The sequence below is a fragment of the Mastomys coucha genome, unplaced genomic scaffold (assembly GCF_008632895.1).
Source record: "Mastomys coucha isolate ucsf_1 unplaced genomic scaffold, UCSF_Mcou_1 pScaffold11, whole genome shotgun sequence".
Classification (NCBI taxonomy): domain Eukaryota; kingdom Metazoa; phylum Chordata; class Mammalia; order Rodentia; family Muridae; genus Mastomys; species Mastomys coucha.
The window spans coordinates 7175315-7191032 of NW_022196893.1; the positions used below are offsets into that span (position 1 = coordinate 7175315).

General features: G+C 48.0%; 1 protein-coding gene across 9 annotated transcripts in view; it reads left to right on the forward strand.

Moving 5' to 3' along the window:
• The window catches only part of Mroh1 (maestro heat like repeat family member 1), a 75445-nt gene that overhangs the window by 4463 nt on the left and 55264 nt on the right, over positions 1 to 15718 (forward strand). For 8 of the 9 annotated variants that reach the window (XM_031347387.1, XM_031347399.1, XM_031347400.1 and 5 more), the window contains exons 2-4: positions 5595 to 5713; positions 8350 to 8428; positions 10166 to 10311. In XM_031347387.1, coding sequence (XP_031203247.1) covers positions 8407 to 8428; positions 10166 to 10311 — 168 coding nt within the window. In that variant the 5' untranslated portion in view covers positions 5595 to 5713; positions 8350 to 8406. The remainder of the gene's footprint in view (positions 1 to 5594; positions 5714 to 8349; positions 8429 to 10165; positions 10312 to 15718) is intronic. The other variant, XM_031347392.1, reaches the window with a different exon arrangement.

The following is a 15718-nucleotide window of genomic DNA, read 5'->3' on the forward strand; positions in this document are numbered from 1 at the left end:
GCTGTGTAGCTGAAAGTGATCTTGAACTCTTGAACCCCGCTTCTACCTCTCAAGTGCTGAGATGACAGTTCTGTGTCACCAGACTTGGCCTACTATACACTGAATAGACTTTTATATAGTTAATACAGAGAAAATCCTCCTTTTTGTACAATTTTCAACTTGTAATTGGTAGCTATTGAATGGTGATCTTTCTGTGAACTGTGGATCATTTCCTCCTGTACACTCTAATTTGTGTATTACACATTAAGAAAAGTTGAAGGGGAAAGCCAGAGGATTTCTGATCTATCCCTTCAGGAACAGTTAAAATTTTTATATTTATTTTATGCTATGTTTTGTCCACATGCTTATATGTGTACCATGTGGGTGCCTGGTACCTGTGGCATCAGATCCCCAGGAGCTGGAGTTATGGATGGTTGTGAGCCACCGTGTGGATGCTGGGAATCAAGCTCCCGTCCTCTGAAAGATCACAAGTGCCTTTCACTGCTGAGCCATATCTCTGGAGCCCCATGAAACAGGTTTGTTTTTTTTTTAAACGTGTGTACACTAAGATACAAATCCAAACCTTGACCTGCTCACTGTGGAAGGCACACTGAGCATTCATACCTAGTGCTGATCCAGTTCATTTGTCCTCTGTCAGCAAAGGGTCGTGGGAATATCCAGCAGCATAGCTCAGGGATTCCTGAGTGGAAAGGTCAAGATAGGATACTGGCTTGGACACAGTGGAGCTTAGCTCTGAACCAAAGCCTCCAGCCCAATGCCTAGGGCATGAGGTGGACTCAGGGCCAACATTAGGATATTAATATAATAGAAATACATATATAGATCTGTTAGAGAAGTATCAGTATTTTTGAGCAGTATTATCTTAGCAGTGCTTAATAGTTTTAGTGTGTCCTCAAGCACATATTTTGTCATTTATCTCTAAAGATGTTGCATATTTTTGTTAGGCTCTCCAGCAACCGGTCTGACTTTTCAACTGTTGTTAGTATGTAGACTAGAGTGACAATGTGTAATGCCTCTATACTCCATGGCCTCTGTGAGGGATCTGATTCTACTCCCAACTGAAGGGTTTTGTGTTTTTTGTTTGTTTGTTTGTTTGTTTTTGTTTTTTTGAGACAGGGTTTCTCTGTAGCCCTGGCTGTCCTGGAACTCAACTCTGTAGACCAGGCTGGCCTCGGACTCAGAAATCCGCCTGCCTCTGCCTCCCAAGTGCTGGGAGTAAAGGCATGCACCACCACCACCCGGCACACCCTGACTTTTCAACATGCCCTAGGCAGCATGTCCCTGGGCAGAGGTGGTACAGCATGTCCCTGGGCAGAGGTGGTGCCGTCTGGCCGAGGTGGTGCTGTCTGGCCGAGGTGGTGCTGTCTGGCCGAGGTGGTGCCGTCTGGGCAGAGGTGGTGCCGTCTGGCCGAGGTGGTGCTGTATGGGCAGAGGTGGTGCCGTCTGGCAGAGGTGGTGCCGTCTGAGCTCAGTCTTCTTTCTCACCTTAAATATGTGGACATGGTTCCTCACCAGTGATGCTGGTGGTGAGAATAGGTTTCTCTCACCCCACCCTGCTCCCCCTCCTCCTCTTTCTCCTCTTCCTTTGACACGGGTTTCATCAGTAGCCCTGGCTTTAGCCACCCTGGCTAGTTAGGAATTCACTGTTGCATCAGTTACTTTCCCATTGCTGTGATAAAACATCACGACTAAAGCAGCCTATGGAAGAAAGGGAGGGGTTCCAGAGGGTTAGAGTTAAAGATGGCGGAGCTGAGGCCGCTGTGGCAGGAGCGGAGCGCTGAGGTTCACATCCTAAACTGCAAGCAAGAAGCAGAGAGCCAGCTGGGATGGGCTTGGCTCCTGTGGTTTCCTCCTGGCTTCATCTTGCTGTCCCTTTTGTGAGATTCTCTTCGCGACCCCCACACTCAAATCCCGGGAGCGACGACCCCACACACCACCAAGACACGGACTTGATGCAGTCTGCAAGAGGCTTTTTATTCCAGCTAGCTGTGGCGAGACTCATATCCCTCGCAGGGTTAGAGGAGTCTGACCCCGAGCAAGGTCTTAGGCAGCTTTTTATTTCTGTGCAGTTGCTGGGGCAAAAGGGAAGACTGGGGTAAGGGGAAGGTACGGGGTAGTTTCTGATTGGTGCTGGCTCCTGCTAGGGTCCAGGCTAGCCACCTGGCAATTGTTTTGGTCCAGGTTGTTTCTGAGTTCTCCGGCCAAGTGTCTTGGTTCCCTTGTTTCTGGGTTCTTGGGAACTGACCTCCCATTGTTTTTAGGTTCTGAGAGCCGGTCTCCCACTGAGTTCAACAAATGGCTAAGTTCCCACAGTACAGTTTAAAAATTTTAACCTCTCACTTTTCCAGTGACTCTAGGTAATGGTGTCTCTCACGCTTCTTGAGTGTCCTGTAACATCTGAACTCTTTTTTTTTTTTTTTCCGAGACAGGGTTTCTCTGTGTAGCCCTGACTGTCCTGGAACTCACTCTGTAGACTAGGCTGGCCTTGAACTCAGAAATCCTCCTGTCTCTGGCTCCCAAGTGCTGGGATTAAAGGTGTGCGCCACCTCTGCCCAGCACATCTGAACTCTTGACGATGTGTTCAGTTTGCTGCTGAGGATCCTGGGCTCCAGGTCCCAGGCCTCGAGTGGGTATTGGTTCTGAGTTAAGGGGACTGAGGTTGCCGCATGCGTGTTAAACTTCCCATCCTTGCCCTAGAGCAGCATCTGTAACCACATATCTCCTACCACTCCAGCTTGATGCAGGCATGCTGGTTAATGAGGTCCAGCTCTCGTTCCACCTTGTCGGCACTGGATACTTTTGTATTTCTACTGTCAGCCTTGGAGCCCTGTAAGAGGTGGCTTGGACATGGTTTGAAAGCTCTTCATCTGCTTACGTGAGACCCCGGCAGCACTTCAGCTAGGACTGGCTTATTTATGATTATCAGGGTGTGAATGTGTAGGATGCACATGTGTGAAACAGGCATGTGACTGCCGTGTGCCTGTGGAGGTCAGAGGACAGTTTGGGGAGTCGATTCTCTTCTTCCAGCATGGGGTCTGGGTCAGCTTGCATAGCAAGTGTCTTTATGTTTTGAATTATCTTAGAAGAACTAGCTTATTACCGGGGCAAAACCCCTGGGAGAGTTCTACCCTGTGTCTGTGAGTTTTGACACTCTTCACTCCAGCCTTGAACAGACACTACTCCTGCCCTGTGAGCCCACTCGGGAGGGGCACCTGCATGAGCCCGCTCGGGAAGGGCGCATGCGCAGTGGAATCGTCTAGCGCTGCCGCCACATGCGTATCATCCGAGCGGCTGCCTACAGCTCCTGCCCTGTGCATGCTTCGGATGTCCCTGCTTTGCCCTTTTGGGTGGGTGGCTTTTTCCCTGGACTTGGGTAGTTTCTCATACATGTAGCATTTGGATTAGGTTTGCTTTCTTTCTTTCTAAAAATATCTTTTAAAATTATATATGTAGTATATATACATGTGTAATTGTGTGTGTGTGTGTGTGTGTGTATCTGTGCATTGATATGTACACATAAGTGCCTGAGGAGGCCATAGGTGTCAGATTCCCCTGGGATGGAGTTACAGGCGATTGTGAACTGCCCACGGTGGGAACCAAACTCAGGCCCTTTTGCAAGGTCAGTTCCTACTCTGAATTGCTGAGGCATCTCTCCTGCCTGGTTTCCTCAGGCCGCAGTAACACAGAGCTGTTGTGATAAGTGTAGGAATGGGGCCTACACTCCCACTAAAGGCTGTGGAGATGGTCCCTGTCCTGTGTTTAAGTTGTTGGCAGAATGGGCACTTTGCGTCTGTAGGACCAGTGTTCCCATGTGCTAGGTTTTTTTGTCAGCTTAGTACAAGCTTGAGTCATCTGGAAAGAGAGAATCTCAATTGAGAAAATGCCCCCACCGGACTGGTCTGTGGGCAAGAGTATGGGCCCAGTCCACTCTGAGCTGTAACTTCTGGGCAAGCAGTCCTGGGAAGCAGCCGAGCAAATTGATAAGTAGTGTTTCCCCGTGGCTCCTGCTTTAGTTCCTGCCCCCGGGTTCCTGCCTTGTGTTTCTGTCCTGACTGTGATCAGGATGTGTAAGTCAAACCAACCCTTTCCTCGCCAAGTGATTGTGGTCAGTGTTTCATTATAGCAATGGAAAGCAAAATAAGATACCCATTTTTTTTTCTGACTAAACTGAGGCTGTTCCTAGACTGCCTCAGACTCGCCAGCTCCCAAAAGACACAGAGACTTATTATTTATGAAAGTTTAGGCACTATAGCAAGGCTACCTCCCAGATAGCTCTAACTTATTAGCCCGTTTATTCTAGTCCATGTCTACCTCCTGGCCTGTTACCTCTGTCTTGCTCCCAGCCTCCTCCTTAGCATGATGGCCAATCTTCCAGCGGCTGATTCTTCCCACAGAGCCTATCTCTGCTCAGAAGTCCTGCCTTTCCTCTCCGGCCTCAGCCATTGGCAGTCATATCTTTTATTAAACCAATCAGAAGATGAGGGAGGTGAATGTTACAAAATACTGAGGCTGGTGATGGTCCATAACACAGCATAGGCCAGTACTCAACTCTCTGCTGGTACAGAAATCAGCATTTGAACGATACAGAGACAACCTTTACACAGCGCATAAAGAGGTGGCCCCACCTGAGGCTGTCACACTCTTGTCTTGGAGCCACCTTCCTCTGTTGCCAAAGCCAGCAGTGGTGAGTTAGGCTTTTCTCAAGGATCAGATTTCCTGTCTCTTTTTTCTGACCCTGTTGGGAAAAGTTTTCTGTGTTTAAAGACACAGGACTACGTTGCTTTCTGACAGGTTGAGGTAATTCTCACCACTTCTGGGTCAGTATTTGGTTTTTTGTTTGTTTGTTTGTTTGTTTTGTTTTGGAGGCATGGTTTCACTGTGTAGCCCTGGCTGTCCTGGAACTCTCTCTGTAGACCAGGCTGGCCTCTTACTCACAGATATCCATCTGCCTCTGTCTCCTGAGTACTGGGATTAAAGACATGCACCACCACAACCAACACACGGTTTCATGGTTTTTTGTTTGTTTGTTTTTTGTTTTGTTTGTTTGTTTGTTTGTTTTTTGAGACAGGGTTTCTCTGTATATCTCTGGCTGTCCTGGAACTCACTCTGTAGACCAGGCTGGCCTCAAACTCAGAAATCCGCCTGCCTCTTTCTCTCAAGTGCTGGGATTAAAGGCGTGCGCCACCACTGCCCGGCTATCGGTTTCATGTTTTATCCAGGTCTTTGGTTGTTTTGGTTGGTTCTTTTTGTACCCATCTGGGCTGGGGACAGGTGACCCGTGGTGCTTACTGGCTTTTGTTTGCTCGTCTTTGCATAAGCTTGACCACTGCTGTACACATGTGTGTGTGCATCACACACACCAACTCAAGAGGGATATGATTGCCTTCCCTTGTAGCTTTTCACAGGGAAGAACAGCCAGCCATCCTGATACAGACCTGGGAAGTCAGCGCTTGAGGGTCTGCATCGGCTAAGCCCCTGTGTTTCTCACACTGCCTGACAGCTGATGTTGTCTCAGCCATCTTGTGTCTTGGGATCATTTGCTGGGGCACAGATAGAGCATGCGTGTTTATCTCCTGTCTGTGTGTTCTTTTTAGATGCTCTCCTTGACGGCGGCGGGGATGCTGCGCTGATGCTGCTGTTGCGCTGATGCTGCGGTCTGCGAGGCTGAGCCCTCTGCCTGCCTTCCGTCTTCTCTGGCATCTGGGACTTCGTGGTCTGTTGATTTTACCCTGTTTTTAAATCTCAGTTTGCTAAGTTATATTTTATTTGCACTTATGTGTTATGCACTTACGTGTATTTTATTTTTGCTTATGTGCACTTGAGTGCAAATACCTGTGGAGGTTGGAAGAGGGCTCCTGATTCCCTGGAGCAGGAGTTACTGGCAGCCGTGAGCTACCTAACATGTGAGCTTGGAACCAAATGCTAGGCCTCTGACAGAGCAGCAGGCTCTCGACTCCTGGACCATCTTTCCAGCCTCTTCGTTTATTTATGTACTTTTTGTTCTTTTAACATTTTTTTTTTATTTTATTCTTTGTGTGTATGGGTGGTTTTTATGCCACCTGAGTGCCTGGTGACCACAGAAGCTAGAAAAGGGTGTGGAATCTTCTGGAACTGGAGTTATAGACCGTTGTGAACCACCATAACAAGGGTGCTAGTAGCTAAACCCAGATCATCTGGAATAGCAGCCAGTGTTCCTAAGTTCTGAGCCATCTCTCCAGAGCCCTCAGTTTAGTTTTTAAACATATGCTTTGGAGGCTGGATGTGGTGGCATAGGCCTGTGATTCTTTTGCTTGGGAGGCAGGGATATGATTATTGAAATACAAGGCTATCCTGGGGTACATAGTGAAGTGGAATCTGTAGCTCTGAATAGGGATAAGGACACTCAAGAATACAACCTCCGCTTAAATCCCTGCGTCTCTTCTGTCATTTCACCGCAGATAAGTACATGGACTCAGGTGGTTTTATTAAATTAACAGTTTTATTTTATTAAATGTTTTATTTTATTTTATTTTATTTTATTTTATTTTATTTTATTTTATTTTATTTTATTTTATGTGTATGAGTGTTCTTGGATTTTTGTAAGCATAGTATGTGCATATCTGACCTGTGGAGGCCAGAGGAGTTTGTTGAATTTCTTGGAACTGGAGTTACAGAAGATTAATAGATGCCATATTGGTGCTGGGGATTAAACCATACGGGTGCTGGGGACTAAACTTGTGTTCTCTGCAGTGACTGCTCTTAAGCACTGTATCATCTCTCCGATCCCTTGTTATTTTATTTTTATTTATGTACATGTGGCTGTGATTTAGCCACATGCATGTTACATGTTACATGTGCTTGTTCTTGGAGGCCAGAAGAGTGTATCAGATACCCTGGACCTGAAGGGTTTGGGGTTTTTGTTTTTTGTTTTTGTTTTTGTTTTTGTTTTTTTAAGATTTATTATACACAACACACACACACACACACACACTCACACACACACACACACACACACACTGAAGCTGTCTTCAGACATACCAGAAGAGGGCATGAGACCCCATTACAGAAGGTCGTGAGCCACCATGTGGTTGCTGGGAATTGAACTCAGACCTCTGGAAGAGCAGCCAGTGCTCTTAGCCACAGAGCCCCTGGAGCTCGAGTTTACAGGAAGTTATCAACTAGGTTTAGAGAACGGAACGTGACGGAACTTGTTCCTCTTCAAGAGCAACAAGGACTTTTTTTTTTTTTTTTGGTTTTTCGAGACAGGGTTTCTCTGTATAGCCCTGGCTGTCCTGGAGCTCACTCTGTAGACCAGGCTGGCCTTGAACTCAGAAATCTGCCTGCCTCTGCCTCCCAAGTGCTGGGATTATAAGCATGTGCCACCACCGCCCGGCCCCTGTATCTTTTTTAAAAAATAATTTTTAGCATTATATCCCCCCCCATGTATGTATGTGTATCAGAGGACAATTAGTAGGAGTTGGTTTTGTCTCTCCATGTAAGTTCTAGGGATTGAACCTAGGTTGTCAGGTTTGGCAGCAAGAACTGTTTTAGCCACTGAGTCATGGAATCCTGCTCAAGGGCTCAACCTACTTTTCTTCCTTCCTTCCCTCCCTCCTTCCCCCCTCCCTTTCTCCCTTTCTCCCTCCCTTTCTCCCTCCCTTTCTCCTTCCCTTTCTCTCTCCCTTACCCTCCCTCCCTCTTCCCTCCCTTCCTTTCTTCCTTCTTTCCTACCTTCCTTGTGTGTCCTGTGTGTGTGTGTGTGTGTGTGTGTGTGTGTGTGTGTGTGTATGTCTGTGTGTGTGTCTGTGTTTGTGTAGACAGCACATCTTTCTTGGTTGTCCTGGAACTCACTCTGTAGACCAGGCTGGACTTGAACTCAGAGAGATCTGCCTGCACCTTCCTCTGGAGTGTAGGGATTAAAGGCATGAGCATGAGACCATGTAGTAAAGAGGCACAGGGCTAGGTTTTTTGGGGGGACTTTACTCTTTGCAACCACCTGTGCAGCTGAGCTCTCACAGTATGTGAGGGGAGAGCTGTGGTGCCCTCTCTTTACCTTAGGGTGAGAGGAAGTTGTTTTAGTTGAGAGAGTGACCATGCTTGCCAGGACTGTGAGGACAGTGCCAGACGCAAGCCCTGCATGCACTGTGGGCTACTGCTCTGTTGGTGGGGGCTGGCAGCTTGAGAGTGTAAGAGAGCTCAGGATTCCTGGGGTTCATGGAACTTTTTTCCTTTCCTGAGTGGATTGGCCAGCTGTGATCTTCCCTAGGACAAATTAATCTGAATTGTGCATTTTGTACATAAGCAGCTGCTACTTCTGAGCTCACGAATGGTGAAGATGGTAAATAAAATCCCGTGTTCTCATTATCCTAGGTTGGGGAGGAAGCTATCCATGCTCACACTGGACAGGTGGACGCTGAGACCACAGAAATGACCAGGCCTTACATAAAGAGTAAGTGCATGTGGGAGGCGCCTCCTGCCCACCTGCCCTCCTGCTGTCTGAGCAGAGCGAAGCTACTGTTGCATTGCAGTGGGACTCCACTGCCTTCCCAGCACAGGCAGGAAGTTGAAGATGTTGGAGGGTGCTAGCCACGTGCTTGTTGTCCCTGGAGGTCAGGCTTGGTATGCTGCTGATGGCTTGAGGATGCGCCTGCTCCTGTCAAGCTTCAGCCGGAGAGCAGCAGCTGAGATGTACTTCAGAAGGGCCAGGCATGGAGCATCCGGGCAACTTGGCCTTAGGTGCAATCAGATCTTAGTAATTGGATCAACCTATTTATTCAGCTGTTAAACTTGGAAATGGAGAACTGTTAAAAAGTTCTCCTTCCTGCTCAGAATGCGGGGCCCTTCTCAAAGACGAGACTGATGCTGCTCTGGCGGCTCTCTGTTCCCACGACACTGCGAGTAGCTCCAGATAACCTCCGGATACCCAGATACAGCAGTGTAGGTATAAGCCTGGTGTCTGGGGAGGGAGCAGGAGCCCAGTCTGGTCTTGCCTGTGGTTTGCTTGTCTTGCCTTTATTGCAGAGAGCTACTCTCATTTATGGACTGCTTCCTTTATAGCTGGCCTCCATAGGCAGAGTCCTATGGGATAGACCCTTGGGCTCCATTAACTGTTTATTACCATTGTCTGAACCCTGCCCAAGGCCACCCTCCTACATGTAGGACCTGGGTATGTTCTGTGTCCCAGGACCTCAAGGAACTATTTTTTTAAAGATTTATTTTTATTTATTTTATGCGTATGAGTACACACTGTAGCTGTACAGATGGTTGTGAGCCTTCATCTGGTTGTTAGGATGACTTTTAGGACCTCTGCTCGCTCTGGTCTAAAGATTTATTTATGATTATAAATAAGTACACTGTAGCTGTCTTCAGACACACCAGAAGAGGATGTCATATCTCATTACAGATGGTTGTGAGCCACCATGTGGTTGCTGGGATTTGAACTCAGGACCTTTGGAAGAGCAGTTGGTGCTCTTACACGATGAGCCATCTTACCAGCCTGGAACTTTTTTTTTTTTTTTTTTTAGATTTTATTTATTTATTTAATGTACATGAGTGCTACCTGCATGTACACCTGCGTGCTAGAAGAGGGCATCAGATCCCATTACAAATGGTTGTGAGCCACCATGTGGTTGCTGGAGAAATCAAACTCAGGACCCCCGGAAGAGCAGCCAGTCCTCTTAACCGCGGAGCCATCTCTCCAGCCCTTGGGGAACTTTCTTGAGTTATCTTGAAGGATCTGCAGATCCTGTGTGGAGCACTGTGGGCTTGTGGGTAACTTGGGTACAGTGATGGCCTTGTAGAAGTCCAGGCTTATGATAGGTGGAGTAGCTTTGGGACCTCATGGGCTTTGGGAGGCTCATAGCTCAGTGATAACCAGAGCCTGAGCCCTGTGTCTTTCAGCCCAGCAGGCTGCCCACTGGATGTCCCTGAGCCCACACCATGGCAAGCACCATAGGGGACAATCAGGGAATGTGATCAGTACAGAAGAGAGGACTGGTTTTTATGAGAGAGAACAGCTTCAGGCCAGCAATGCCCGTGAGGCAAGTGGCCATGCCTATTGGCATGGAGACATTGGGCTTGGATGTGCCATCTCCTGTGTGCTAAGTGTGTGATCCCAGAAGCGGGTGCCAGTGAAGGCAGCTATGGTGTTCTTGGACCTGAACACAGTTGGACTTTGTCCCTGCAGGGCTGTCCTTCACCCTACTGGACTCCATCACCGACAAGGATCCTATGGTACAGGAGCAGGTATGCAGCGCGCTGTGCTCCCTTGGAGACGAGCAGCCAGACGAGACACTCCACGCCTGTGAGGAGTACCTACGGCAGCATGAGAAGGTACCTCTCCCCTTGGTGATGGCGAGGTCATCAAGTTGGCTGGGTGATGAGCCAGATTGACAGCAGAAAGTGCCCTGTAGGTTCTCTTTAAGGCGGTGTTGAAGGCCAATGCTAGCGAGGTCTCTTCCATATGGGAAATGATTGTGCCCTATGAACTGGCAGTCCCATTACGAGGGGACAAGGCTGTCACTTCAGTGGACAGCATTCATGAGCAAAAGCTGTTGGCTCTTCCCTTTTGCACACTGAATGGAGATAATGTGGCTCCCTTGCCCAAGGGACTGGTGTCTAGGGGAGCCTGGCAAGGGCTCTTGAGAGTCCAGGTCCTCCCTTGGCCTACTCCAGGTTTGCAGGCCACCAGCCCCTTCTCCTTCCAGAGAGCTGCTCTAAGAAGGACACAAGACTTCTGATACCCCAGAACATCCCAGTCTGTGGGCAAGCATGGCTCATATAACAGAGCAAGAAACTTAGATTGAATTTGGGTTGTCAGGCTTGTATAGCGAGCACCTTTTTGCTGAGCCATCTCTTCAGTCTCATGGACATAGTTGAACTCACAGAGGTCCACCTGCCTTCCAAGTGCAGGAGGCTCCCACACCCCGCAGGCTTCAAGCTTCTTGTATGGCCAGGACCACAGGTACAAGCTGCCATTCTCCGTGGGTCCTTCTCTTACACGCCATCTCCACAAGCATACCCACCAATCCCACTGTGCTAGCCTTCTCTGCTTGTCAGGAGGCTGGGTAGAGCTGTGAGTACTCTGTGCTCTAAGAGCTGCCATATTTGGCATGGTTTGAGTGTCTGCTGCAGCTCCTCTTTGGGGTTGTTTTTTTGTTTTGTTTTTTGGTTTTTGGGTTTTTTTTTTTTTTCCAAGACAGGGTTTCTCTGTGTAGCCCTGGCTATACACTCTGGAACTCACTCTGTAGACCAGGCTGGCCTTGAACTCAGAAATCCGCCTGCCTCTGCCTCCCAAGTGCTGGGATTAAAGGCGTGCGCCACCATCGCCCGGCTTCCTCTTTGGGTTTTAACTACTCCTGGAGTTTTATTCTCTAAGAGCCAAGCACACTATACTGCGCCGCCTAAGGCCCTTCTCGGTGTGGCTGAAAGGCTTCTTGCTCTGATGCCCTGGTCTCAGAGTTTGGTTGTCAAGCCAGAGAGGAGGCTTCAGAGTGCTGAAGGGTAAAGGCTCAACATGGCAGCTCACAGCACACAGCAAATGTGGATGCTGTGCTTACTTCCTCTCTGCCTTTCATAATGCGTACGTGGCTCCCTGCGTGGCTACGGTGGCTCTCTGTTGAGTCGAGAGCTCTCGTTCTGATGCTGTGGGATGTAGCCTTTCCTTGCCTATCACACCGGCTCCTGCATGCTGTTCTGAGAGGCCTGGGCCTGCTGTTCCAGCAGCAGTGCTGCGCTGTGCTCTTTATCAATGTATTTATGTACACATCTCCCCACATGGCATTTCCCCGTGCAGCACGTACTTTCTTTTCCCAACCTGACTGATACCATACATATAACTTTTCTTTCACATTAACAAATTAACAGATTGATAAATCCCGTGGCACTGCTGTGATCATTCTGTGGAGCAGACACAGATCCACATGAAAACAGTGGGGCCCGAAGTTAGCTTAACTTTCAGGCAGTCAAATTCAGCATTTGGGGCTGTAAGATGGAGAACCTTGGCTTGCCTGGCTGTAGCATGCATCTCTTCAAATCCCACTGAATCCAAATGGGGCATCGGAAGAAAGTTCTGCCAGAGATATACATGGCACCTTATGGTTAGCTGAAGTCTGGTTGGTTGCTGTCTCCTTTTTCTCTTTTCTTTTATGCTTCTCTTCTTCCTTAATGGCATTTCATACATGGCCTTGAACCTGGGTGCCTTTAGACTTCTGGTCCTTCCATTTCCTCCTCCCAAGTACTGGAATCCTAGGCATGTGCTCCTAGGCCTAGTGTGTGTGGTTTGAGGCTGGAGCCCGGTACTTATGTATGGCAGTCAGGTGCTTACCTGTGATACTGTAGTAACTGTGTTACACTCCAGGGCCCAGTGCAGACGTCACTAGGCTATGGCTCTATGGCTTTCTGGTGCTGGCCTCATCGATTTAGATTTGTCTGGTGTCTTACATAAGGACAGACTTCCTGAAGTAGTTAGGCTGCAGAGGTGGAGAGGAGAGGAAAAAATAGCAAAGCCATTATTTTCACAGAGTGGCTGGATTTTTTTCTCTTTTCTCTCCTTGCCACCATTTTCAACTTAAATCCCTTCCTGTCTGATATCCAGTCTCTGGATTTCCATTCTGATATAAGGGGATTCTGCTTGTCAGTATGTGGGTATTTATACTCTACACAGAGTCTCTGTAGACCATGTTACCATGTTTAGGATAGGCAGCAATCATATCCCAGTGTGGAGACCAGCTACAACATTGGCTGTGTGAACACAGCTAGAAATGAAACTGACAGAAGTGCCGGGCAGAGGTGGTACACGCCTTTAACCCCAGCACTTGGGAGGCAGAGGCAGGCAGACTTCTGAGTTAGAGGCCAGCCTGGTCTCCAGAGTGAGTTCTAGGACAGCCAGGGCTACACAGAGAAACCCTGTCTCAACAAAAACAAAAACAAAAACAAAAACAAAAAAGAAACTGACAGAAGTGAAGACATTAGGGCCTAACATCAAAACATGGATCAGTGTTTGCTTCTGTACTAACAGGTGGAGACATCGCTGTGGTCCCTGGCTAGCTCATCAGACAGCAAGAAACACACCCAGTCTTCTTTATCAGCCTCTCCTACTGGCATATCTCCGGGTGGCCAAATGCAACCAAGCAGCCCCGTGGAGACACAGCCTGCCATCTGCTGATCCATCCCGTTCTGACCCCATTCACTGTGAGGTCATGTTAGACTCCACAGCTGAGGGTTCAGCCCCAAGATAGCCTTGCTCCACGTGTGTGCATCAAACCTCTGATTGTAGCCTGTGTGTTCACTCCATCAGCAGCAAATTGGAGTTCCGCAAACTACCTCCTAGGCGTCTGTTAGCTGCTAGACTGAGGCATGCGAGTCACTAAACACATAGCTCATATTTACTCATTCCTCATTGAGGGTGGGACAGGGGATGTGGGAGAGCACCAGGGGAGATGCTGAGGGCCAGGCATGTAGGAAGGATGCTGACTTCTGCTCTCTTCCTTGGGTGTGCCACCTTCTGGACCCTCCACATGCTTCACTGCCTGGAAGCGCTTTACACCCTGTCCTTCTGGGGTCTTATGGCCTCTTCACTGAGTGGGCGTGATTGGTGCATCATTGGTTACTAGTTATCACCATCACACTCAGTTCTGTCCTTCCCAGAGTCCCTATTGTTTAGCTCTTTCTTCCTTGGTCTTTTTTGTGACCAGCTCCGTCCGGAAGGTGTGTAGGGGCTTCAGCTGTCAATCATTTCATTACTTTGCAAAAGGACACATTGATGACTCTTAAGACTTTTAGGAATGCATGCCATGAAATCAGACAAAAACAAGATATATATTTGACAATCTATATCTATAAGAGATTAAAATTGGAATATGGTTTTAAAAGCCTTTGGAGTTCTTGGCTCTGGGAGTGTGCTGATACAACTGTTTAGGGGGTGATGAAGCCATCCTTTTGTAATGTTTGTTGTTTGAGACAAAGTCTCTCTGCCTAGCCCTGGCTGTCCTGGAACTCATTAAGTAGAACAAGCTGGTCTCAAACTCCAGAGATCTGCCTGCCTCTGTCTGCCAAGCGCTGGGATTAAAGGTGGGCACCACCATTCCCAGCTGCATGCAGCTGTCTTTGGAGCTTTGAGTCACACAGTGAAAGTCACATGTATAGCTCCAGTCATTAGGTCATCAGTTCAGCCCCACTGCAGAGTCATTCAGGTCAGGGACAAGTAGAGGCCGCTCCCTAGTGATGCTCCATCATGTGAGAACTGTTGGACCAAACCCGGTGACGTACCAGCTTGTGCCCTCCCCTAAGCTGTGTGCTCCTAGCCTCATGAATCAGATGTGGTAGGCATCACACTTCAGTTCCTAGGGAGTAGAGCCTGCTTTCTCTTCAGGAGGGCTAACCCTTCACACCATCCCTAGGTCAGTGCTGTGCTTGGGACTCCCTCAAGAGCAATAAAAGGTGTTTTGATTTTGGTATTTTGTTGTTGTTTGTTTTTAATGAGCAGTTGGCAATGAGCCCACCAGGACATGTTCATTTTATCTAGAAATGAGATATGTCCTGACTTCTAAGCCCATGGCTACCTGCTTTCTCATGAGACGAAGCCTATGAAGGGCCCCACTGAGGAGCCTGACTTAAAAGGCATGAGTTGCCCACAGTGTGGGCCATCACAGGACAGAGTTCAAACCAAGTTCTAAAGAAGTCATGCATTTTTAAAAATGTTTAAAAATAACTTATTTATTTTTTTATTTTATGTGCATTGGTGTTTTGCCTGCATGTGTAATCTGTGCGAAGCTGTTGGATCCCCTAGAAGTGGAGTTGCAGATACTTGTAAACCGCCATGTGGGTGCTGAGAATTGAACCTGGATCCTCTGGAAGGGCAGCTAGGGCTCTTAACTTCTGAGCCATCTCTCCAGCCCTAAATTAAAAATTTTTTTTTAATTTAAATTCTTAAAAAAATGTTTTAAAATTTTGCTTCTTAATCTTTTACGTTTTTAAATTTATTTGTATTGGTGTTTTGGCTGCATATGTGTCTTTGTGGGGGTTGGGACCTCCTGGAACTGGAGTTGCAGACACTTGTGAGTTTCCATGTGGTGCTGGGAATTGAACTCTGGTCTTCTTGAAGGGCAACCAGTGCTCTTAACCTCCAAGACATCTCTACAATCTTTTGCTTCTTTTTATTTATGTGTAGGTGTGTATGTGCCTGCTTGTCCCTATGTGTAACACATGCATGCAAGACCTGTAGAGGCCAGAAGAAGGCATCAGCCCCACGGGAGATAGTCTTAACCTGTGTTTGTGAGCCACCTGATATGGGTACTGGGAACTGAAGCCTGGCCCTTTGTAAGAGCAGCAAGTGCTCCTAACTGCCTAGCCATCTCTTAAAATGTCGATGCCTTTGATGTCTTCTGTAGAGAGTCCAGGGTTATAGAGCCCGTCTGCTTCACTAGCCACTGGGGTCACTCTGCCTGTTCACTGCACTGAGCAGGAAGTTAGCAGAGCATGGCCAGCGGAAGTGCTGCTGGTGGGAAGAGTGTCCTGAGAGGTTAGCCGATGAGGTCATTCTCCTTAGAGGGAAGGCAGGGTCTTCTCCAGAGTACCTTTGTGAAGGTGAGGAGAGTTAGATGCCTGGGAAGACCACATAGTGGTCTTTGAAGTATGGCTCTAGGAACAAGAGCCTGGAGGAAGCTGGGAAGGCTTTGCTCCAGGTGAACTGGGAGAATCATCTTAGTGTGCTCCTAGCTAGCTCCAAATAATTTTGTTT